Below are 26173 nucleotides of genomic sequence, written 5' to 3'. Positions count from 1 at the left end.
CAGGTGTTCGAGATAAAGTCCATGAGGTGTGTTTGGCTATCTCGCCAGTTTCCTGGAGGTCTGTAGAGTATAACTGCGTTAAGTTGTTCCTGTAAGTTTGGGTGACTTATTCTTATGGAAGCGATTTCAAGTTGTGGTAGTATGGATTCAGCTGTGTTTGTGATGTTGAATTCAGATTTGTGTATTATGGCTATTACTCCTCCTCTTTTTCCGTTTCTTGTCCATTGTGTAATTCTGTATCCTGGTGGACATAGTTCTAGGATTATAGGGTCTTGAAGGTTATGGACCCAAGTTTCAGTGATAAATAGGAGGTCAAGATTTTCTGCAGTAATCCAGTCTGTTATGGTTTCTGTTTTGGTTACTACTGATCTAGCATTTACGTATCCCATTTGGATTGAATAGTAGGGTTCGATTCGGGGCGTTGATGTCTTAATTTGTATTAGTTATCTGCTTTCCTGATATCTAGTTTTGTTATGTCCTTTCTTCCCTTTTTGGTGGTTATTTCCATATATATTTCCTTTTAGTTTGTTGTTCTCTTGTTGGGCAGACCGGATGTACAGTAAAGGTCTTTATCTGCTTTTGTATACTATGTTAGTTGGCACTTAAGCACAAAAAAATGAGAAATTAAGTACATAACTCTGCCCTGTGTACTAACTTTCAGAGGATAAGTTTGTAATAGAGTACCTAGATGGAGAAGGCACATTGGCACTTGTTACACTTATTTTAGAAAGGTAATATATGTACCTTCATAATAACCTACCTGAATACTATTGCACAAAGGCATTTTTCTCATAGACACAAATGGGAGAAATCCTTTAGTAAACAGGCCCCAAAGTTACACCTGCTGAGACAGGAATAACTCTGTGCATGCATATGGCAGTAGTAATCAGCACAAAAGTGTCGATCCTCTTCCTGTTCCAGTCATTCTCCACCACCTGGAACATTAACACATAATGTATACCCCCTCTGGTGTAAAGCCAGACCACTCAACCCTACTTTATGTTCTCGCTCTTCCCTTATTGAATACCTCCTCCATCTTTCCGATTCTGGCCTCAAAACTAACTCAGAGTACATTTGAATGCTATTAGTGCATTCCACTCTAGGATTGATAATAAGCCACTTTCTGTTCATCCCTGTATAGTTAGATTCATGAAAGTTTTATTTCATACCAAACCTCCTATCAAACCACCTCTGGTAGCATGGGATCTTAATGTCATCCTCACAGCTCTCGTGAAACCTGTATTTGAACCACTCCATTCCTGTTCTTTGAACTTTGTCACTTAGAAAGTACTGTTCTTAATAGCACTTACTTCTGCCAGAGAGTAAGCAAAATTCAAGCTCTTGTGGCAAACCCACCTTACATCAGGTTCTACTACAACAGAGTTGTTCTCTGATCCCACCCCATATTCCTCCCTAAAGTGGTATTGGAGTTCCATCTCAATCCATTGTACTTTCTGTCTTCTTCCCTAAGCCACGCTGTCATCCTGGAGAAGCAGTACTGCATACCATAGACTGCAAGCATTCTCTAGAGCATTATCTGAAGTGAACTAAACCTCATAGGAAATTCTCCCAGCTTTTTGTATCTTTTGATTCTAACATATTGGGGATTTCCATCCCAAAGCATACTATCTCAGTTTGGCTGGCTGTATTCCTATATGTATACTCAGGCTGGGCTTGACCCTTCATGGCTGTGTCATTGCTCACAATGTAAGAGCCATGGTGCCTTCAGTAGCCCTTTTCTGCTCTGCTTCCATTGAAGACATTTGCAATGAGGATACGTGGTCTATCCACACCTTCACTGCTCTCTCTGGAGCAGCAGGTGGGATAGACGTTTTGGACAAGCAGTCTTGTAAAATCTTTTTACTCTTTAATGTCAGCTCCACCCTCTGGCCCTTTTTTTTAAGCCAGGCTAACTGTCTGCTTCAGTTACTAAGTTCATTATTAACATTATGAGCCTAACAACTAGTGAGTCCCAAATGAGAGAATATTATGCCTGCTTGTCCTCGGAGAAAGCAAAGTTACTTACCTGCTGCAGGTGTTCTCCAAGGACAGCAGGTATATATTCTCACATCCCTCCCATCTCCACTTGGAGTTGTCTTCTTAGCTTTTGTATTATACTGCTGGTCCCACTCTCGAGCAGCAGGTGGGAAGATACCCATGCATGCGCGGTTGGCTCACTGTTTTAAAGCGACGGTGCACCTCCCATATTATTTTTAACGTGCCCATGCCCCTTTCATATTAACACTCCATTCTCTATCAGTAGTAAGGTATCCACACTGGGCTCCGTGGATGATATCACTCACATGCTTTATCTGTGGAGAAGCATTTTCGATATATAATGTGTAAATCAGATTTTGGATGTTTTGCTGGAAACGTCCAAAAATCAAGTGACGAATATAGCGATTTTTGAACCTGACAATATCATCTGTCTTTTTGTTTCAAAAATGGCCATTTGCTAGATGCTTTGTGCTCAGTGCATCTATCTTTTTGGACCATTTTTGAAAAAAAAAAATCCAATGCTAAAACACACAAGAACAACCTATTGGGATGTATGGGGGCCAGCATTCTTAGTATACTGACCACACAGACATCCCAGCAGAACAGGAGAGCACCCTAGCGGGCACTGCAGTGGACTGCCCATAAAAGGTTCCAGGTACACATCTTACTGTTACCCCTTTATATTGTATGGTGAGCCCTCCAAAACCCACCACAAACCTACTGTACCCACCTGTACACCACTACAATAGCCCTTATGACTGCAGGCACCACCTATATGTTGGTACAGTAGGTTTTTGATGAGGGGGGGCTCACATTTTCTACCACAAGTATAACAGTTAGAATGGAATATGGGCTTGGGTTCCCTTCTCTACAGTGCCACTGCACCGATAACTAGGCTACTCCAGGGACCTGCTTGCTGCTCTTAATAGGGCTGGCCATAACATCTGAAGCTGTCATAGAGGCTGGAATGTACCGTTTCTTTCACATCTTGGTGGGGTAGGAGGGGGTTAGTGACCACTGGGGGAGTAAAGGAGGGGGGTCATGACTTAATCCCTCCAGTGGTCATTTGGTTATTAGGGCACCTTTTTAGTTATGATTGAAACAGGTCTATACCAAAATGTCTAACTTTTAGCCCTGGATGTTTTTGCTTTGTTCCATTATGGCACCACCTTGGGTGAATCTCTTCATAAAGGCAATTAATAAATCCTAGCAAATAAATAAAGGGGCCCTATATTCTTTTGTGTTCACCCTTGTTTTCGTTATTTGCATGTACATTGATCATTCCCTGAAAATCCAACCAAGGTTACTGCAGAAGCATAAGAACGTTGATTAGAAGTCAGTTCATTTTGAGGGGAAAAATATATACACCATACTCTAATTTCATGTTCCCTCAGATAGATTTGAAATATATTCCACTTGGGATTGAAACATCTTTGTATATATTTGAAACTCGGAATGCAATTTAAACTCATTTGAAGTAAAAGGTATGCAAGGCCTGTTCAACTTTAGTAATAGTATTTTTTGAGAAGTGTACTACTCACCCAAACATCCTTTCATTTAAATGCCACAGTTTTAGTGCACCATTAAATCAACTTGTCATCCATTCACTTAAAAAAAATAGTCCTTCAGTATATTTACTGGCAGCTAGTGCTCATTCTGTTGAAGTTGACGGCATAAGGCAATGCTGAGGTCCTTTTACTCAGACAGGGGATTAACTGGCAATAAATACTGTGTTTAGAGAGGATTAAACCTGTTATAAGATAACATGTGTTATAGGGGTTTTACTTTTTCTATGCCAGTTCTGAAAAAAAGAAGCAGTTTATAAGAAGTTTCCAAATAGTCAATTCAGTGAAACAGGATCTATCTAGGGGATTAAAGTCCTGTGTCCCATCCAGCCAGATTATTCGTAATCATAACATACTATTCACTGTATAATGCAATAGACATTGCATTTAGAAGGTAATTCTGTAAGTGGTTGTCTCCTTTTAGGTGCCCTAATACCACACGATGAGAGCCTAGTCTATGTTGGCACCTGAGCACCCAGATACCATTATAGAATACTAGTGTAACTCAGTATTAGGGTATGTAAAATCTAAGCACCTGCAGTTACACCAGCTATAGCCCTGGCAAGCGGTCATGCAACTTACAATATTCTGTAAGTGGCACGTTTATGCTGTGCTACTTAAGCACAATCTTACAGAACAGTTCTTAACTGTTTTGATGCCACGTACATATGTAAATGTACACTTAGCATGCAGGTATTTTGTACATTCACATGTGCAAGTAGAACTGAAATGTGAGTGCTTAGTTATACAATTACCTCCTTAATGCAGTTAGAAAATGCAGTGCTCTTCATAATAAGTGTGAACAATTATAGTAGTTAGAATAGTACCAATTTGCCTGCACTAAAAATTTTTTAAAGTTTTTTTGAGGTGGCATATCTAGGGCAGAGTGTGGGCGCTCCTGCTTTAATCGGTTAGTGCAGCTACATTACCACATGTTAACTGATTAGTGTAGGAATAATGCATGAGCCCTTACTGCCTAAAAAATGGAGTGGTGGTAGGTGCACTTGCTCTAATTTCTTTGTAATGGCTGTGCGCTGATGGCAACATTATTGCATGGCAAATAATACAAGAAAAAGCCTGTTTTTACAGCTGCAGTAAAAATGGCCTTAGTGTTTGGTCGTCCCCGAGTTTCGGCAATAATGGAACCCGAGGATGCCCATCTCGGGAGGAGCCAGCATTCGTTGTGCACTGGTCCCCCTGACGTGCCAGACACCAACCGGGCACCCTAGGGGGCACTGCAGTGGACTTCAGAAAAAGCTCCCAGGTGCATAGCTCCCTTACCTTTTGTGCTGAGCCCCCCAAAACCAACTCCCCACAACTGTACACACTACCATAGCCCTTAGGGATGAAGGGGAGCACCTAGCTGGGGGTACAGTGGGTTTCCGGTGGGTTTTGGAAGGCTCACATTTACCACCACAAGTTTAACAGGTGGGAGGGGATGGGCCAGTGTCCGCCTGCATGAAGTGCACTGCAGTACCCACTAAAACTGTTCCAGGGACCTGCATACTGCTGTCATGGAGCTGGGTATGATATTTAAGGCTGGCATAGAGGCTGGAAAAAATATTTTAAAATGTTTTTAGGGTGGGAGGGGGTGAGTGACCACTGGGGGAGTAGGGGGAGGTCATCCCCGATTCCCTCCGGTGCTCATCTGGTCATTTAGGGCACATTTTTGTGGCTTGGTCATAAAAAAAAAAAGGACCAAGTAAAGTCGACCAAATGTTCGTCAGGGATGCCCTTCTTTTTTCCATTATCGGCCGAGGACGCCCATGTGTTAAGCACGCTCCAGTCCCGCCTTTTCTATGCTTCCGACACGCCCCCGGGAACTTCGGTCGTCCCCGGGAGCGACGGAAAGCAGTTGAGGGTGCCCCAAATCGGCTTTCAATTATGCCGATTTGGGCGACCCTGGGAGAAGGACGCCCATCTTCCGATTTGTGTCGAAAGATGGGCGCCCTTCTCTTTCGAAAATGAGCCCAAAAGTATCTGGTCTTGGGCCAGCCAGCACAATTTAACAGGGCAGAAGCATTTTCTGCATGGTTAAAACATTTCAGCTGGTGGTGGTGGTCAGGGTTTCTTTAAATACTGACAACTCCCAGCAAACTTAGACCCAGATATTAATTTCAGGACCTGGGCATCCTCACTGAATATCTGGGCTGTCAGTGGTGCCCAGAAATTATTAATTGCCTTACCTACCTAGATAACTAGACAAAGTTAGGACTGCATTTTGTGTGACCCTATATGCTCTGTTAGTTGCCAGTGCCTGCGTATCTCCCAGCCTCTCCACAACTCTGCCCTAGACTACCCTGTCACTAAGTAGCAAGTGCCAATGTGGTCACACCAAATTTTTAGGGACACTGTGCAATTAAATGCTGATGGAAATCGGTGAATGGCCTGCCCACTGTGATTTAGCTGGACATGAGTCTTTTATGCTCTTTAAAGCATTTAAAATATTAACTCCAATATTTTTAATGTGAATTATATAGCACATGTAAAAGTAGCAACTGTGTTAATTTCTAATCCAAATTATGTCTTAGAATTTACCTTCTTCATCTGAATTTTGAGCTATATACTGGGTAATTATATACCAAAAGCTGATTATTATACAAAAGTAATTATAATTTTTTTTGCACATTATGGGGTAATTTTGTAATGCTGTTTCTTCATGTAAAGTCTGTTTTACATACAGAAAAATGCATTGCATGACTTCATAGACGTGCATGTAATACACGCACAGAAAATATGTGCCTACTTATGCAACCTGTGCGTTGACATTCCTGGGAATGTAGTTTGGGTGGAGCAGATGCATAGTTGCAGTGTATGCATGCATTTTGAAAATACACGAGTACACATAGAGAGCAGGTGTAAATTCATGTATCAGCATTTTGCAGTATTGGAACTACTTCTGGGATTTTTATTCTACAAATGTGCATAAGTGCCTATCCAGCTTATAATCGAACGAGAATAACGCCCAAGTTCCGACCTAAATCGGGAGATGGGCGTTCTTCTCACAAAAACAAATAAAGCGGTATAATCGAAAGCCGAACTTTGGACGCTTTCAACTGCACTCCGTCGCGGGTGCGGACAAAGTTGACGGGGGCGTGTCGGAGGCGTGGTGAAGGCGGAACTGGGGCGTGGTTATCGGGCGAACAGAGATGGGCGCCCTTCGCCGATAATGGAACAGTTTTGAGCTAGAATTTAGGACACTTTTCCTGGACCCTGTTTTTTCACGAATAAGGCCCCCAAAAGTGCCCTAAATGACCAGATGACCCCCAGAGGGAGTCGGGGATGACCTCCCCTGACTCCCCCAGTGGTCACTAACCCCCTCCCACCACAACAAATGATGTTTCACAACTTTTTACTTTCACCCTCAAATGTCATACCCTCCTCCCAAGCAGCAGTATGCAGGTCCCTGGAGCAGTTGTTAGGGGGTGCAGTGGACGTCAGGCAGGTGGACCCAGGCCCATCCCCCCCTACCTGTTACAATTGTGCTGCTTAATGCTACTAGTCGTCCAACCCCCCCAAACCCACTGTACCCACATGTAGGTGCCCCCCTTCACCTCTTAGGGCTATAGTAATGGTGTAGACTTGTGGGCAGTGGGTTTTGAGGGGGATTTGGGGGGCTCAACATCCAAGGGAAGGGTGCTATGCACCTGGGAGCTCTTTTACCTGTTTTTTTGGTTTTGTAAAAGTGCCCCCTAGGGTGCCCGGTTGGTGTCCTGGCATGTGAGGGGGACCAGTGCACTATGAATCCTGGCCCCTCCCACGAATAAATGTCTTGGATTTATTCGTTTTTGAGCTGGGCGATTTCATTTTCCATTATCGCTGAAAAGCAAAAACGCCCAGCTCACACCTTGATGAATAAAACATGGGCGTCTTTTTCTTTTAAAAAATACGATCCGCCCCGCCCCTTCACGGACCCGTTCTCGGAGATAAACGCCCATGGAGATAGGCGTTTCTGTTCGATTATGCCCCTCCATGTTGCCTTAATAAAAATATGCTTCAAATAGGCACCTTTTCTGACTTCTCAGGTAGGTGTCCTACTATAAAATCAGGCCCTTTTTTAAAATCATTTAAAGATAAGGCACACAATTTATTTCTTATTTATTTCACTGGCTTGCTATATCGCCAGTCACATTGGTAAATGCAGCAAGACAGTTTACAATACAGTTAGTTATCAGAGGTTAAGAAGCCATTCTGCTGGGTAGAAGTGAAGGATTAGGGACTGTTAAAGAAGGTCTTGCAGGGGGGAAAGAGGAAGAAACCATGCTGTCAAGAAGGCATATGGGTCAATATAACTTGGCAAAAAAGCCAGATTTTGACCTGTTTCTTGAATACTTGATAAGTTTCAGTTTGAGTGTCGGGACAGGGAGTTCAAAAGTTTGGAACCAGGCAATGTTGCACGTACCACTGCAAGGATGAGGGGTGTGTATGCTGTTGCAGTGATTAAGGTCATATTATGTGTGTTGGGTGTTTCATGAGTGGGATATACACATAGGGTTGTCAGCTGGCTCCACATGTGCCCAACATGGCTGATCAACTCCTGAATTTACCCCATTGCATGCAGTGATTTGTAGTTTTGATTGGGATCCTTAAGAAAAGAAAGGTTAGAAGTCCCTGCATGTAATGGGGTAAACGCAGGACTAGATAAAACCTATTGGGCAATTGTGAATCCACTTGGCACTTCTAGGTACACAAAGCGCGTTTGTGCTGTTACAGCAAAGATGGATACAATGTGTGTGATTGCAAGAAAAAGGAATGCAGATGTGTGTGTTTTTGTTTACTTGCATGGGTATGTTTGTTGTTTCAGGGATGAGAGGTGTCCTCTCCTTCTTATCTCAGGGGTCTCATCTTTCCCCTCAGGCAACTATCCTTCTCCTTGACCTTTTTTCTATCAGTGAACTCTGTCTCTCCACTTAATCCATTGATGCAAGACAGCTGTTAACTAATTTAAGATAAAACACATGCCACTATCATTGCACTACATCTAGAGGAGAACACGGGAATAAAATCCAAGTGAGAACTGCTCAGCGCTGAAGAAAGGATAAACTCTCAGTACAGATGGATCTATAGGTGTCTCTTTTCAGGACACTTAGGGGCCAATGCACAAAGTTTACTGTTCTTGCAACATTTGCTTTAGACCGGTTGTAGCCAGTCTAAATACCGTCTAATGCACAAATGGGTTCTGCATTCCTTTTTACCATTCACTGTAGCAGCTACTGATAACTCTATGCAAATGTATTACAACAAGCTCATCAGTATTAAAATGAGCATTCCATATGATGCACAGAAAAGAGCACCTACCTTTAACGTGCTAAATTGTCTGGCAGGTCAAGAGCTGTTGGAGAGGTACCCACTTCATCCACACTGGCAACTCCACCTGTGCTGTTCCCTTCTCCCTTCAGCCTGTGCCTCACGATCACCCCCTGGCTTGGTGCAGGGAGCCCTCCCTTCCTTCTGGCATTCTGCAGACCTTTATTTCTCCTGCCACAGGCAGCCACTGGAGGTGGGGGGGGGGGGGGGAAGAGTGAACCCCGTAGTTCCACTAATTTTCTAAGCAGGAGCTCCAAGTGTTTGTCCTAAAGATGGTAAACTCTGTGTTCCGAAGATGAAGGTGAGCTTGATAAGTGAGTGCAGGATCTTCCCCCCCCCCCCCCCCCCCCCCCACACACACACACATATACACACACACATTTCTGATCCTAAACAACTCTGGATCCTTTCCCTAGCAGAATTCTCATTTGCATGCCATCCCCTTTGTGCATCAGTCGCTGTTTGTGAGTCGATAAGTTCACCTGTGGCGATTTTTATGCATCAGCCCCTTAGTGAATCTCCTCACTAAGGAAGGTGGAGTGAGCAGTGACCTTCTGACATGTTTATCCTATTCTTACCTTCTGCTGACTTCAATATAGGCAAAAGCTGGCAGCAGCAGGCATATTGGCTTGGGCTGACTGCTAGGCACTACTACTTTGGTCTGGTTCACGCAACTGCATTGTCTGCTTATCATTAAAATCATCCTTAGCACACTCTGCACTTAGGGGAGTTATGTGATTTTATGCGATTCTGTGAGCTTTCGTTATATATGAAATTGTGTTTGCATGATTCCATGGATCATGTCTAGCTTTTCCTCTGTGTTGGACACTTATTTATTTATTACATTTAAAGACTTCCAGAATTACATATATGCAGTTATTGTAAGCAAATGGGGCATATTTAAATCAGATGCTTGTTTCAAAACAACGTTTAAAAATATGTGGGAGTGAATGCTACATTTTGGATAAACATCTTCCAGAGTAATAATCTATTTCAATGCTAAAGTGAATGTACATGCTGAGACGGAGCTATCCCTTTTAGACAGCATCGAATGCATGACTATTTTTGACATAGTGAGCATATCTGGGAATTCACTCCTTGTTAGCATGAGATTATTGAAGATTAGTGGGTGGAGAGGGGTAATGTATAAACTACAGCAGTTTGGGTCTCTGAATAGTTGGGTTTTGGCCTTGTGACCCTCAAGGCTCACTTGAATTCTTTGAAAAGATGACATCCAGCTTGAACATAAAAGGTTGCAATTTTGGAGATTTAAAAGTATCAGATTTAAAACATAAGTACATAAGTAGTGCCATACTGGGAAAGACCAAAGGTCCATCTAGCCCAGCATCCTGTCACCGACAGTGGCCAATCCAGGTCAAGGGCACCTGGCACGCTCCCCAAACGTAAAAACATTCCAGACAAGTTATACCTAAAAATGAGGAATTTTTCCAGTCCATTTAATAGCGGTCTATGGACTTGTCCTTTAGGAATCTATCTAACCCCTTTTTAAACTCCGTCAAGCTAACCGCCCGTACCACGTTCTCCGGCAATGAATTCCAGAGTCTAATTACACGTTGGGTGAAGAAAAATTTTCTCCGATTCGTTTTAAATTTACCACACTGTAGCTTCAACTCATGCCCTCTAGTCCTAGTATTTTTGGATAGCGTGAACAGTCGCTTCACATCCACCCGATCCATTCCACTCATTATTTTATACACTTCTATCATATCTCCCCTCAGCCGTCTCTTCTCCAAGCTGAAAAGCCCTAGCCTTCTCAGCCTCTCTTCATAGGAAAGTCGTCCCATCCCCACTATCATTTTCGTCGCCCTTCGCTGTACCTTTTCCAATTCTACTATATCTTTTTTGAGATACGGAGACCAGTACTGAGCACAATACTCCAGGTGCGGTCGCACCATGGAGCGATACAACGGCATTATAACATCCGCACACCTGGACTCCATACCCTTCCTAATAACACCCAACATTCTATTCGCTTTCCTAGCCGCAGCAGCACACTGAGCAGAAGGTTTCAGCGTATCATCGACGACGACACCCAGATCCCTTTCTTGATCCGTAACTCCTAACGCGGAACCTTGCAAGACGTAGCTATAATTCGGGTTCCTCTTACCCACATGCATCACTTTGCACTTGTCAACATTGAACTTCATCTGCCACTTGCACGCCCATTCTCCCAGTCTCGCAAGGTCCTCCTGTAATCGTTCACATTCCTCCTGCGACTTGACGACCCTGAATAATTTTGTGTCATCGGCGAATTTAATTACCTCACTAGTTATTCCCATCTCTAGGTCATTTATAAATACATTAAAAAGCAACGGACCCAGCACAGACCCCTGCGGGACCCCACTAACTACCCTCCTCCACTGAGAATACTGGCCACGCAATCCTACTCTCTGCTTCCTATCTTTCAACCAGTTTCAAATTGAGTCAAATGGCAGATTTAGTATGGGAAATGGCTTATTTTATTAGAAATCAGATGTAGAGTTATTTTTCAGTGAAGTTTAGGTCAGATTTTTGTTTCAAGTTATAAGAATACCTTTTTTAAGTTTTTTGGAAAAACATTTTAAAAATTTTACTAAACCGTGCTAATGGATTTAGTGCACGCTAATGATGTGCGCTAAATGATAAGGCACCCATTGTTTAGCGCATGCTAAATCTGTTAGCACACCTTAGTAAAAGGACCCCTCATTTTGGGCCCCATTTACTAAGCCCTGCTAGAGGTGTGTTAGTTCTTGTAGCGCTTGCTGTGTAGGCGCTCACAATATTCCTATAGGCGCCTACACCGCACTCTAATCTTGTGCATGCTCTAAAAATGCTAGCGCGTTTTAGTAAACAGGGCCCTTTGAAAAATATGTATCAGTTATGTTGACATGGAAAAGAAGAGACATGAGTAAAAAGGAATAAAATAGAAAAGACAGAACAAATATTTTAAAATAATGTGCAATTTAAATATGTAGCAATTAAACCAGGTGAATCCTCCTTCTTGAACTGTAAGCTTATTATAAATGGATAAGAAAGAGGACAAGTCTTATTATAAATGTATAACATAGATGTCAAGAGATCCATGAATAATATTGGATGTCTTACTTATATTTTTTCAGGGGCCAAGAGGCTCAGATGGGCCTTTAGGAGAACAAGGAATGCCAGGTATTAAGGTAATAACAATAAATCTATGCTGTCTACATTGCACTATGGGGATATGTGGAAAGAAATTTTCTATAAACTGTGAATGTCTAGCCCTTTATTTACAATTCATATACTATAAATTATGGAAATTTTATGGATATATGTATGTATAAGACACTGTTAGTACATGTATACCAAACAGTATTAATTTTTGTTAGGGAGAAAGAGGAGAACCTGGGAAAAAAGGCATTAATGGACCGATTGTAAGTATCCAAAATCTATACCATTCTAACTACTGTTACTACAGACCACTTATCTTAATATTGTAATACCTTATTGATAGTGATCTTGACTATAAATCACATTCTGTATTATAGGGTAAAGCTGGAATCCCTGGAGAAAGAGGTGATCAAGGACTACTGGTAAGGAGTGATAGAATATGATTCCACTTCAGCAGACCTGATATAGTGACATGTGGAAAATCAGACTGTACAGCCATCATAATGAGAGCCATTTCTTGTTAAATGGGCGATACAGAATAAACATACAGGACTAGCAGATGTGTCTTTTAAAAGTGTGTATGCCAGTTGAGAGGTCTCATTTTGACAGTGCAAAATAATAAAAGTATTGAGAGGAGAATTGAGCTGCAGTAGACCAGATTCTATACTATATTATATTATACTGTCTTTGGTCTTATATTACCCTTAGTTCATGAAACATTCTAATTGGATCAGAATAGTGTAAAGAGAACCTCAAAGTTTGAGGGAGAGTACAGAGCAATATTAACGTTCTTATAAAACTAACAATACAAAATGAAGCAGAAAATTTCCGAGTCAGTACACCAAATGGCCATGCAGCAGAAGGTGTGTCGAAAGTTCTTGGCCAGGGGCGCCTATGACACCTTTGACATGGCTTCAAGGATCTCTGCTCAAAGTATAGCAAGGCACAGATTCTCATGGCTGCGTGTTTCTGACTCAGTTCAGCAGAGGTTGACAGATGCCCTATGCCGGGGGAATAACCTTTATGGAGAGAAGATTGAGGTCACTGACCAAATCAAAAAGCACACTGATACCATCTCTTCTGTCTCCCACCGGGTGCCTACTATTCACAGAGACATAGGTACGCTACTTTCTCTTGTCAGCCTGCTAAGGCTCAACCCCAGTGCACTTGTACTCATCAACAGTATGCACCTAAAGCCCCTACTTCTCCCCAGACTAAGCAAGGGGTGAGCTTTTGACTGGCACCAGCAGAGCATAGCAGCTGTCACAGTGTCCATGCTGGTCTGTGGGAGGCTGAGGTTTTCCATGAAAGGTGGCCCCTTATATCCTCCGACTGGTGGGTTATCCAAATAGTTTGTCTCAGATACGCACTAAATTGGCTTCGAAAACCATCAAATTGCCCACCATGATCTCATCTGCCTTTCTACAGGCCCATGCGGTTGAACCCGTTCCACCAGGGCATGAAGGGCTGGGATTCTATTCCAGGTACTTCCTCGTTCAAAAGAAGACAGGAGGATGCATCCCATCCTAGACCTAAGGGCCCTGAACAAATACCTGATCAAAGAAAAGTTTAGGATGGTTTCCCTGGGCACCCTTCTTCCCATGATTCAGGAAAATGTTTGGCTATGCTCTCTGGATTTGAAGGATGCATATACTCACATCCTGATACTTCCAGCCCATTGGAAATATCTTTAATTTCGGCTGACAACACATCACTACCAGTACCGCTTGTTGCCTTTTGGCCTCGCGTCATCTCCCAGGGTATTTACCAAATGTCTAGCAGTAATCACAGTGTCGCGATGCAGACTGGGAGTCCATGTGTTCCCTTACCTTGACGATTGGCTGGTGAAGAGCACATCAGAGGACGGTGCTTGGGAGTCCATGTGGAGGAATAATTAGGTGCTGGAGCTTCTAGGGTTCATTATAAACTACCCCAAGGCCCATCTTCACCCTGCACAACAATTGGAGTTGGAGCCCTTCTCGATACACAGAAGGCTCAAGATTTCCTCCCAGGACTTAGGGCAGACACTCTGGTTGCCCTGGTCTCTCAAGTTTGAACCTCTCAGCACGTCACGGCTCAGCAGATGTTGAGGTTATTAGGTCACATGGAGGCATATTTTCAAAGCACTTAGCCTCCCAAAGTTCCATACGTTTCTATGGAACTTTGGGAGGCTAAGTGCTTTGAAAATAAGCCCCATGGCCTCCACGGTTTATGTGACACCCATGACATGCCTTCACATGAGATCAGCGTAATAGACCCTAGCCCCTCCCAGTGGTACCAGGGTATGGAAGAGCTGGAAGATGCAATCCGAGTGTCTCCAGACTTTGTTAACTCTTTGCTGTGGTGGACTGTTAGATACAGTTTGACCCTGGGACTTCCATTCCAAATTCCTCAGCCACAAAAGTTATGACAGATGCATCACTCCTGAGTGGGGAGCTCATGTAGATGGACTGCACACTCAGGATATATGGTTCCTCCAGGAAATGGCTGCACACTCAAGGAGCATTGTCCCTCCAGAAAACAAGTCTTCAGATCAATCTTCTGGCGCTCCAGGCGATCTAGAACGCTCTAGCTTTCAGAGATCAGCTGTCCAACCAAATTGTACTCATTCAAGCAGACAACCAGATTGTAATGTATTACACCAACAAGCAGGAGGGCACCGGATGATGCCCTCTGTGTCAGGAGGCTGTCCGGATATGGCACTGGGCTGGCCAACACGGCATGTTCCATTGGGCCACTTATCTGGTGAGCAAAAACAGACTGCACGGGGTCATGCAACCACATGAGTGGTCTCTCAATATGGGCACTGCCCGCGAGATCTTCCAAGTGTGGGGCACCCCCTCAGTGGATCCCTTTGCCACTCAGCTGAATCACAAAGTCCCTCATTTCTATTCCAGGCTTCAGGCCCATGACAGACTAGTGTCAGATGCCTTCCTCCTGCATTGGGGGACAGGTCTGCTGTATGCATATCCTCCCATTCCTCTTGTAGGGAAGACTTTGCTGAAACTCAAGCAAGACCATGGGACCATGATCTTAATCGTGCCTTCCTGCCCTCAGCAGATATGGTTCCCTCTTCTTCTGTAGTTATCCTCTGAAGAGCCGTGGAGATTGGAATGTTTTCCGACCCTCATCATGCAGAATGAGGGATCCCTTCTACATCCCAACCTTCAGTCTCTGGCCCTCACGGCCTGGATGTTGAGAACCTAGAATTTGCTTCTCTCAGTCTGTCAGAGGGTGTCTCCTGGGTCTCACAATGGGCAGGAAGGCACCCGCGCATGAATAACACGCTGAAAAACAGGGCAATGCCGTGCAAATGTACTCAAAACAATGCTAATGAGGTTGTTTCCTGTTACCCTCCAATGCATAGCAAACATTGCTGCTAGAAAGGGCACCCTTACTCAGAGCTGGCATTAGGGTGTTTGTGTCTGCCGGTATGTGCATGAGTAGTCCCAAACCACAATGTCAGTTCAAAGGGGCCAGGGGAGCAAAGAGGAGTAACCTTAATTTTGGCAGCAAATATAAGTAATTAAAGCAATGAGACTGACTCATGTTATATAGCCAGTTCATGATGCATTTTAGCTGCTCTGGCACTACCATTATAAAGGAAGACCAACCATTCTAATTTTGCAGAACTTGACAGTATCTCAGCTACAGAAACGGCACATGAGAACTTTCAATACTCTTCCTTTCTGGATACCCTTAAAAGATCCACCTAAACATAGCAGACAACTCGTGCAGTCGATCACAGCCTGATTCTGAGCCTTTGTCATGACCAAAGTATCACACATTGCTATATTTGCTCCGGGAAGTTTAATCCTCATCTGCCTCCTAGAAAGTTAAAATCCCCACCCCCCCTGCTTCTTTTTTTTACGATGAAAGATGATACATAGAACTCTACCTGCAGCAGAGCTGGTGCCTCCTCCCTCTCGTGCGCATGCGCCAGGCACCATCCTGCCCTGAACACCTGAACAACTCCCTAATGCTCAACATTATGAGCACACCTATATCTGCATCTCATTAGCTTGAGCATTAGGGAGTTGTTCCTCAGAGCTGATTTGGCGGTATTTCTCCTGCGCTGTTCCGTACAGCGCCAGAGTTTTGAGCATCTGCCTATTAGCATACGCTAATACCCTTAACACACGCTAAGGCCATAACTCTGCTTGATGAAATCCCCCATTAATGGACAAGGGTAAAATGATGCACACTGGGGAGAATAGCCCAAATTATAGCTGGATGATGCTAGGCTCCACATTAGGAGTCGCCACCCAGGAAAAGGATCTAGATGTCATTGTGGACAATATGTTTTCTTGTGCTCAGTGTGTGGCAGCAGCCAATAAAATCAAACAGACTGCTATGAATAATTAGAAAAGGACTAGAGAATAAAACAAAGAATGTAATAATACCTCTGTATCGCTCCATGGTGCAACCACACCTTGAGTATTATATGCAATTGCTTGCCACATCTCAAAAAAGATATAGTATAATTACAAAAAGTAACAAGGACAACCAAAATGATTAAGGGGATGGAACAACTCTCATATGAGAAAAGGCTAAATAGGTTAGAGCTCTAATTTGGAGAAGAGATGGCTGAGGGGGAATATAATAGAGGTCTACAAAATCCTGAGTTTGGGACTAAGAGACACAACTTGAACTTACATGGAGGGGCATTTTCGATATGACGTCTAAGTCCGACTTTGGACGTTTTGCTCAAAATGTCCAAAATCCGAATAGCAAATATAGCCATTTTCAAAACAGCAAAAAGTCTTTTTTTTTTTTTTTTTAAATGGCCATTTGCTAGATGTTTTTGTTCTCTGTGCATTTATCAATATCAGCGAAAAAGTAGTTCTTCAGACTTTTCCTAAATAGAAACTATGAGTTAGAGCAGGTTAACAGACAGGTTTTTAAAAGAAGATTCAAAACATTTTTTCAGTTTTACTCCTTTACAACTTGGAATGCCATAGAAAAAGTATTATGTCACTGCACCCCAAATTTTGAATGGGAGGCCTCAATGGACAACTTCAGGATTTCTTCTCCCACAGTAGAATTTAACCTAGAAGTGAAAACCTCAGCGGTGTACCTTGCCAGTGATTTTACAGTGCTGCAGGAGTTGCTTGCACCCACCTCGGCATCGGTTCTCAAATGTTTTTGGAAATCGTAAATTATAAGCTTCCCGATACTTTCTCCACTGCATATACAGCTATCTCTCTTGATGTTATCTACGTTCTTATATAAACTAGCAATAACAGTTATAACAACAAGCAATAACAGGTAACTGAATAAGGATCAATATTAAAAACTACCCAGGTGTGCTATCTAGAAAGCTCAGCTCATGCATATATGTTATCTCTGGATCTTGGCAGGGATAACATATATGCATTAGCTGAGCTGGTGCTACTGAGACATTGTGGAGATGGTCCTTGAGACAGCCCTTGGCGGCGAAGCATGGTCATGTTGGACATTGTGACCCCCATCTGACAATGCTCTGCTACAAGATGAGTATAAACTGAATATATAGTTTATGTAAGAACGTAGATAACATCTTTAGCTTATACTCATCTTGTAGCACAGCATTGTCAGATGGGGGTCACAGTGTCCAACATGACTATGTTTCGCCACCAATGGCTGTCTCAAGGACTATCTCCACAATGTCTCAGTAGCACCAGCTCAGCTTATGCATATATGTTATCCCTGCCAAGATCCAGAGATAACATATATGCATGAGCTGAGCTTTCTGGGTAGCACCTGGATAGTTTTTAATATTGATCCATATTCAGTTACCTGTTATTGCTTGTTGTTTTTCCATCTGTTTTTCAAGCATTCACTGTTCTACTATGACAATAAACTTGTTAGTTTATTGGCTCTGTTGTCCTGGACTGACTAAGAATCCTGGTGGTTTGTGTGTTGGGTCTGTGGGTGCTTTCCAGGAACTGTGGGACCCCCTGAGATTGTGGCCCCAGTAACCTAGAAATCACCGGGGAATACTTGAGAGTGGAAGACTCACCCAGAGGCAAGTGGGAACCAGTCGGTGGGAGGAGGGTGCTAGTATAGAGCACTTGCCCAGGTGCAGGCGGGCCTGAGTAGTGCAGGGGACAGACCCCCTCCAGGTGGCCTTAGGGTTAACCCCAGGCGGGTGCTAGGCATTCTTTGACAGACTTCCTAGAATGTGAAGCATAACTATTAACAACTATAAGGAAAAAATATCCATACATGATAGGAAGGAAAATATTTGCTAACCATTCTCTTCATTCACAGCTCTGCAGTAAGATATTCAGTTTATTTATTTATTTTATTTATTTATTGCACTTGTATCCCACATTTTTTCATTGATTCATAGATTCATAGAATTCACAGTAACTCCACATCATATTCCATTTGTTATCTTATGGTAGAGTTTAAGAGTACAACTCTTTCTACAGAAGAATCTACCAGTTGATAGGAAGGGTTATCCTTTATCCCACCTTTATAAATGGAGATGCTTTCTGAGTATTCTTTATTATAAAGAATAAAATAAATGAAAATTTAGTGAGAAAATTACATTCATTAACAATCTATTTTGTCAACACGGAATAATCAAGTGAAACAAGATTTTAAAAACTCATTTGTTCTAGAAAAATATATCGTTTTTTGTTGTTTAAAGTCATTCTCATGTATTTTTATAGGGTTTAACAGGACCTCCAGGAAATACAGGACATAGAGGACCTATTGGAGAGCCTGTAAGTGTAACTAGATAGTTTTAGGATGTCATTTCACTCTTGTAACCTAGGCTTTGACTTACAGATGTATTATTATTTCTTCATGAAGAAACAAAAAGGTCAATAAGCCACTGGCAGTGGTCGGAGTTTCTTTAAATGCTGACCGTCACTGCCAGAATTATGCCCAGTATTCAATGCTGGGCCATGTCTGGGTATCGGCATTAAATATGAGGATATGTATGGCTAGCTGGCAGTTAACCAGATAAATGCCAATATTCAGCCCTTAACCGGTTAAGTAAACTGTCCAAAGATGGATAAGTGCCAACTCCACCCCCAGACTGCCAGCACAATAGCCTGGTTTGGCTTCAGCTGTTAGAGGGGATATTCAGTGACACTATCCAAGTTAATGCCACTGCATATTCCCTTGAGGCTCAGCCAGCATGAATTAACCAAATAAGAGCATCTCTTAACCAGTTATCTCACTTTCAATATTAACCCCATTGTCCTCACAGATGGGTGATATCATCTGATAGAGGCTGTGACAGACCATGTAAATAAAGTGATAGATATTCAAAGGGGTTGAAATGGGCAGCAGAGGCTTCTGTATGCTTAAACCCCAGCCATTAGGCCATGAGTGTTAGGGTAGAGTGGGGGCAAAGCTGAGAGATACGTTGGCTATGGCCCCATACCTAATCAGGTGGATAGGACTGCAGAAAAAGCAATTCTTTCTTTGCCCAGTTACATATGTAGTACTGGCACTGAATATTGGCCAGCACCTACATAACTTCCAGGTCTGCTAAGGACCCGGATATTCAGTGCTGGTGCCTGGATATGGCCCAGCGTTGAATATCTGGATCTAATTTCTGTCAGGAGCTTTAAAACCACTGACCGTTGCAGATTGAATTTTACACAGAATGATCTTAGAAAGTAATACTCAGTCATCTGACAAGGATCTGCATTGTTTTAACTGCTAACTGCCGGTGCCTGAATTGGGTACCGGTATTCAGCAGTTGTACCCAGTTGGATATCCAGTTAATGTAGGACAACTTCAGGTAACTCCCAACTCCATCCCTGGACTCCCCTAGCCATAACCAGATAGTATCTTGGTGGTCTCCCAGGTTAATATCAGCACTATCTAGTAATGTGCCACTGAAAATCCGAGGATCACTGGTCAGTGGGAGATAACAGATTGTGCAGTTTATTATATCAGTCCCATACTTGACAAGAGCAAGCGCAAAGTAAGCTTTTCACGGCAGAAGCTGCCTATTTAAAGGGCCCTCCAGGTCTGAATCAGATGACCTGCCCCTCCAGGTGACCTCCATGCTCTGGTGGACCAATGGCCCTTGCAATCCTCCCACCCTAATGTGAGGTTAAAATGTGAAAAAGAGACACCAAAGCTCCACCCCTAAAGGCCTCTCCCATAATATTAAGAAATATGAGGGCCAGTCCTGCCCTTGTAAAACTTGATTCACATCTTATATAATAAACGCACCTCCAACATTCTGAAGCTGACTGCATGGCTGAGGCATTCCTGCTCTCTGTATCCATCTCCTGAATTGACATCACGTACTTCCGAGTTCGTCACAAGCAGAAGTGACCAACCACGCGAGGTTTCTCGGCTTCAGAATGTTGGAGGTGCATTCTATTAAATAGGATTGGTCAGTTCCTTGAAGCACAGCCAGATCTCAACATCCTGCACAGTAACGCTCAAGACATCAGAGAGAGGGGGGGGGGGCTGACACCAGAGAGAGGGAGGGAGGGGGGCCTGACACCAGAGAGGGGGGGGAGGTATCTCTGTCATATACACACACTCTTTCTCACACTCTCTCTCACACAGTCAATGTCTTTCTCTCTCTCACTCTCACACACTGTCACACACTCTGTGTCTCACACTGTATCACATTCACTCTCTATGTGTCACATAGTCACTCACACACTCTCTTGGTCTCATACACTCAGTCTTACAGAGAGTCTGTGTCTCACACACACTCTTTCTCTCTCGCACACACTGTATCTGTGTGAAACACACTCTCTCTCTCTCACACTGTCTCACATACGCACTTGCACAAAATCTCATTCTCACACACACACTCTCTCTCTCACAGACACACTTGCACCCAGACTCACTCTCTCTCTCACACACACACACACACACACACACAAACACTCGCACATTCACTCTCTCACACACAGTCACTCTCACATACACTCTCTCAAACATACACACTCCGAGGAAAACCTTGCTAGCGTCCGTTTCATTTGTGTCAAAAACAGGCCTTTTTTACTAGTTACATTATATTACAATATTTGATTATATCCCTCATGAAATGAGCTTAAGGTGAGTTACAAAGGATATAATGTACTGTTGATTACAATAAGAGATTATTAACAATTACAAACGCATGGTACCTAGCTTTCGTTATATCCCACCTCCCCATCCTACGATACTATAATCAAGGAATAGATACAATAGAAGTATGGTAATTTATATTGACAAGATCAGTCACAAAGCTTTGACTGGAAAGGAGAAAGGGGAATTTTCTAGTTGAAAGCATTTTTGTCTACTCTGTTAGGAGCATTCATTGGAAGAACTATGCATTCAGATGTTTTTTTAAATGTGTGGTAACAGTGCAGCTGTTATAGTCCAAAGGGAGATCATTCCATAGCTTGGGACCTAATGCCCCAAAGAATCTCTTGGCAGCAGATTTCAGTTTTGAGACCACTAGGTATATTGAGATATTCTTGTGAATTATCTGACAGAAAAAGGTATCTTCTTGGACAGCATATTCTTTAAAAGTTGAAGCATACAAACAACTATTTATAGAAACCCTACCATCAGAAGCAGCATCCCATCCCCTCTGGAACCCTGACTCACCCTGGGGTGTCTGGAGAACATGGGGTGCAAAGCGAGCCCACTTGCTCCTGCCCCAGTGGTGGCTTCTACCAAATTTCTATTGCTGACCCGTAGTGGTAGTCTTGTGAGATTACTGCTATGGGTTGGCGGCAGCCAGTATTGTAAAGGAAGCCACCAGGGCAGGATCAGGTGGAAATTGCTTCTACCTCCCATGTGCTTCAAACCACCTTGGTGAACTAGATCCTGGAGAAGTGAAGAAGGGGTAGATAGTGAGAGAACATCCTCAGATTTCTCAATGTAAAAGGTGAGACTTGGAGGGGGAGAGGGTCTCTTAGGTCTCTCTTTGTTGTTTTAGTACTGCATGCAGGCTGAGGAGAGGGGTTATTGGGGCCACTGGCTCACCAGGGGACAGAGGCCCCCTGATAGGAGGTACCTGTGAGAAACATCCAACTCGGGTCACGAGGACCCTTTAAATAGCAGTAAGTGCCTCTTTTATTTCAGAATTATTGAAAAATAACTAGATCTCCAGTGTTATAGTTTTTGGGGGGCAAAACAGGCCTGTAAAGCATTTTTCCCAGGCTTTTCACATTTTTTTGCATTAATGAGCAGTTTTACATGATTTTGCATTCCAGCTTATTAATGGCAAATTTAAATTAACTTTCGTATGAAGCAGACATTGCGTGAAAGATTACTGTTATGAAGTGTACTTTTTCAAAGTTACTAAAAGTGCACGTCATGTGAAAAGTGGTTTGGTGTTTTTGTGAGTGCCCAAGCATTTTTCATGTGATGCACACTTTTGCAAAAACATTCATCTCACCTTTATTAGTGCATGAGGCCCAGATTGAGGGAAAAGGAAATTTCGTATATTTTTATGATGGGAACAGATTCCACCCATCAATCAAATTCAGAGTACATTATCCCACAAAGAAAGATATTGTCTTGGACAGTATACTCTCATTAAAAGGTGTGGCATACAAACAACTGTTTATAGAAAACCTTCCATCAAAAACTGTAGCAATTTTAGGTTCTATTGGCTTCTAATAAAAGATAGAATATCATTCAAGCTATGTACCTTTATTCACAAATTTTTGTATTGTTCGGCCTCAATATACATGCACAGCTAAAAACTCCACAGGAAGTTTAATTTTTCATGGATTCATCCCAAAAACGTGGAAAAAAAGGCACTTAGCTTTTAAATTAGTAGAAGACACAAACGTGCGAAAGAAGTCAGCTAACTCACAACGTAAGTTTAATAAGCAGTGCCATCATATCTCTCAGGATCATATATAGTATTTATTCATTGGAGAAAACAGCAGAAAATAATCATTTTCCTGCTCCTCTTCTTGGATGATGTACATCATCCATTGCAGGAAATGTGATAGAGGATGCCACTTTCACAAATCAGGCCAGAAACAGAAAGGCAAGAATAAACTACAACTTATATCAAATATCATACCACAAAGATCAAGACAAGGAAATATTCCCATGCCCCACCACTCTTAAGAATAACCTTACAGTCTGGTTTGTAATTTTAAAAAAGTTCCAAACTATAGAGGAATGCAGGACATTTAAATTTGTGCAGTATTATGAAGTAAGTAGTGTACTGCTGACCAGGGCCACCGAGAGACTGGGCTGGGCCCGGGGCAAGGCCACCCCCACCGCCCCCCTCCCGAGGTTGCCGCGCCACAGTCCCCAGTATCCACCCACCCCCGTCGACAGCCCCCCTCTGTCCGCCACCGGGCTGGGCCCCCTACATTCAAATCACAGCGCCTCACCTCCGTGTAAAAGTGCAGCAGCGGCAGATCACCTCCCTTTGTGCCTTCCCTCCCTGTGTCCCGCCCTCGCGGAAGTTACATTTGACGAGGGTGGGACACAGGGAGGGAAGGCCCGAAGGGAGGCGCTGTGCTGCTGCTGTGCTTTCACACGGAGGTGAGGCGCTGTGATTTGAATGCAGGGGGCCCAGCCCGGTGGCGGACAGTCGACGGAGCCAAGGGTGGGTGAGACTGAGGACTGCGGCGCCGGGCCCCCCTTGGAGGCCCAGGCCCGGGGAATTTTGTCCCCCCCCCCCCCCCCCCCCCGCCTTCCCCCTCTCGGTGGCTGCTGACAACGGTGGAACAATATTGGTTGCTCTGAAAATCTGTTGTTCCAAATGTTTATTTTTGTGTGTTTTATTGGATGGGGTGGGGAGGTTTGAAAATTTAAATCTTCTTTTTATTTTTCTTTAGTTGTTTTTTTTTTATTTTCTTTATCCAGATCTAGTAGTAAAAAATAATGGTGCTCTTTTACTAAATTGGACAAGCTAGCCAGTTAGCATGACAGTAATATCAGTGAGCTAGTGCATATATATATCCATTCTCATTCCCTGACACGCACCCTCCCAAAAAATAAAATGAAAATAAATGCCATGGGCTTAGCAGGTGTAGATGGCAAAACTATTGTGGATTAAAAACTGGTTAAAATATAGAAAACAGGGTTAAATGGTCAATATTCTCAATGGAGAAGAGTAGTTAGTGGAGTTCCCCAGGGGTCTGTGCTGGGACCACTGCTTTTTAACATATTTATAAATGACCTAGAGATGGGAATAACTAGTGAGGTAATTTAAATTTACTGACAACACAAAGTTATTCAAAGTTGTTAAATCGTGGGAGGATTGTGAAAAATTACAAGAGGACCTTACGAGACAGGGAGACTGGGCATCTAAATGGCAGATGATGTTTAATGTGAGGAAGTGCAAAGTGATGCATGTGGGAAAGAGGAGCTCGAATTATAGCTACGTCATGCAAGGTTCCAATTTTGGAGTCACTGACCAAGAAAGGGATCTAGGTGTCGTCAGTGTGCTGCTGCGGCTAAGAAAGCAAATAGAATGTTAGGTATTATTAGGAAAGAAATGGAAAACAAAAATGAGAACGTTATAATGCCTTTATATTGCTCCATGGTGCGACTGCACCTCGAATATTGTGTTCAATTCTGGTCGCCGCATCTTAAAAAAGATATAGTGGAATTAGAAAAGGTGCATAGAAGGGCAACGAAAATGATAAAGGGGATGGGACGACTTCCCTATGAGAAAAGGCTAAAGCAGCTGGGGCTTTTCAGCTTGGAGAAAAGGCGGCTGAGAGGAGATATGATAGAGGTCTATAAAATAATGAGTGGAGTTGAACAGGTAGACGTGAAGCGTCTGTTTACGCTTTCCAAAAATACTAGGACTAGGGGGCATGCGATGAAGCTTCAAAGTAGTACATTTAAAATGAATCAGAGAAAATTTTTCTTCACTCAACGTGTAATTAAACTCTGGAACTTGTTTCCAGATAATGTCATAAAGGCAGTTTTTTTTAGCAGAGTTTAAAAAAGGTTTGGATGGCTTCCTAAAGGAAAAGTCCATAGACCATTATTAAATTGGACTTTGGAAAAATCCACTATTTCTGGGAAAAGCAGTATAAAATGTTTTGTACTTTTTTGGGATCTTGCCAGGTATTTGTGACCTGGATTGGCCACTGTTGGAAACAGGATGCTGGGCTTGATGATCCTTTGGCCTGTCCCAGTATGGCAATACTTATGTACTTACATAATGCTTTAGTGTGTCCTGCATAAGGCTGTTTTTGCTGCATTAGGTGGTAGAGCCTAACACAGCTTAGTAAAAGGGCACCACTGTTCCCGATATCTGTTGCTCCTGTGTCTATTGCTCCGCAGATGGACTGCAATGGTTAAAATCATTCTAGATTATTAATCAGATTTACTGTGCAATAATTTATTAAACATTCATATTTTGCAGATTCATTCAGCACACTGTTCTCTGCAGGTCACAATAAAAAAAGAACCCTTTAAGGGGTTACAGTCAAATATAATTTTCTTGCGAATTGTATTATATTTAACACAAGATTATTTTTATGTTAGGGTCCAAGAGGTCAGCAAGGTGATAATGGCCCTTTGGGAGACATGGGACCTGAGGTTGGTTTGCATGCTTTATTTGCACCTTCTTTTTATTATTTTTAGATATTTATAGCACATTAAGCTGTTTTTAAAGGAAGCCATTTCTAAGTTGTAAAGGAAACATAGATCTTGTTACTTTAACATTTCCTTTAGTAGGACTGATTGAATTTGAAGCTAGTGATCCAGTTTCAGAATGATTGGAAATTTTCGAACAAATGCTAAGAGAGAAAACAAAAGGAAGCCTCAGAAGCTAGTGTTCTAGATTATCCACTTTTATCAACTGACAGATTGCATGGTAGCAGTATATTAGCCTGTTGCTCAGCACAGACAAAATTATACTCTAATTTTCCCCCATACTCACTATAACATTGCATAGTGATAAAGCTTATGTTTCTAACATTTGAAATTAACAATGATACGGTTCTGCAACAGAAAACCTATAATTCAGCTAAAGAAGATTCTCCACTAACAGTTATAACACTATTTATTATTACCCAGTTACTTATTTTCTCTCATAGTTATCCTACCTTTTCTATAACCTGCTTTTATACTCAGTCCCTTGATATTTAAATACCGTGGTCAGTGTTGACTTCAAATGTTGACCATTCAGTGCCAGGCCTTTCCCTGATATCAGTGCTAAATATATGTACCACAGATGTTCAGTGCAGGTACCTGGATAATTGTTT

General features: G+C 42.6%; 1 protein-coding gene across 2 annotated transcripts in view; it reads left to right on the top strand.

Annotated features, from left to right (window-relative positions):
- COL24A1 (collagen type XXIV alpha 1 chain) overlaps positions 1–26173 on the top strand; it is an 804368-nt gene that overhangs the window by 514438 nt on the left and 263757 nt on the right. For both annotated transcript variants that reach the window (XM_030205800.1, XM_030205801.1), the window contains 5 exons: positions 11990–12043; positions 12233–12277; positions 12392–12436; positions 18674–18727; positions 25452–25505. In XM_030205800.1, the coding sequence (XP_030061660.1) occupies positions 11990–12043; positions 12233–12277; positions 12392–12436; positions 18674–18727; positions 25452–25505 (252 nt within the window). The remainder of the gene's footprint in view (positions 1–11989; positions 12044–12232; positions 12278–12391; positions 12437–18673; positions 18728–25451; positions 25506–26173) is intronic.

The sequence above is a fragment of the Microcaecilia unicolor genome, chromosome 6, assembly GCF_901765095.1.
Source record: "Microcaecilia unicolor chromosome 6, aMicUni1.1, whole genome shotgun sequence".
Taxonomy (NCBI): Eukaryota; Metazoa; Chordata; class Amphibia; order Gymnophiona; family Siphonopidae; genus Microcaecilia; species Microcaecilia unicolor.
This window is presented reverse-complemented; position numbering and strand designations above follow the sequence as displayed.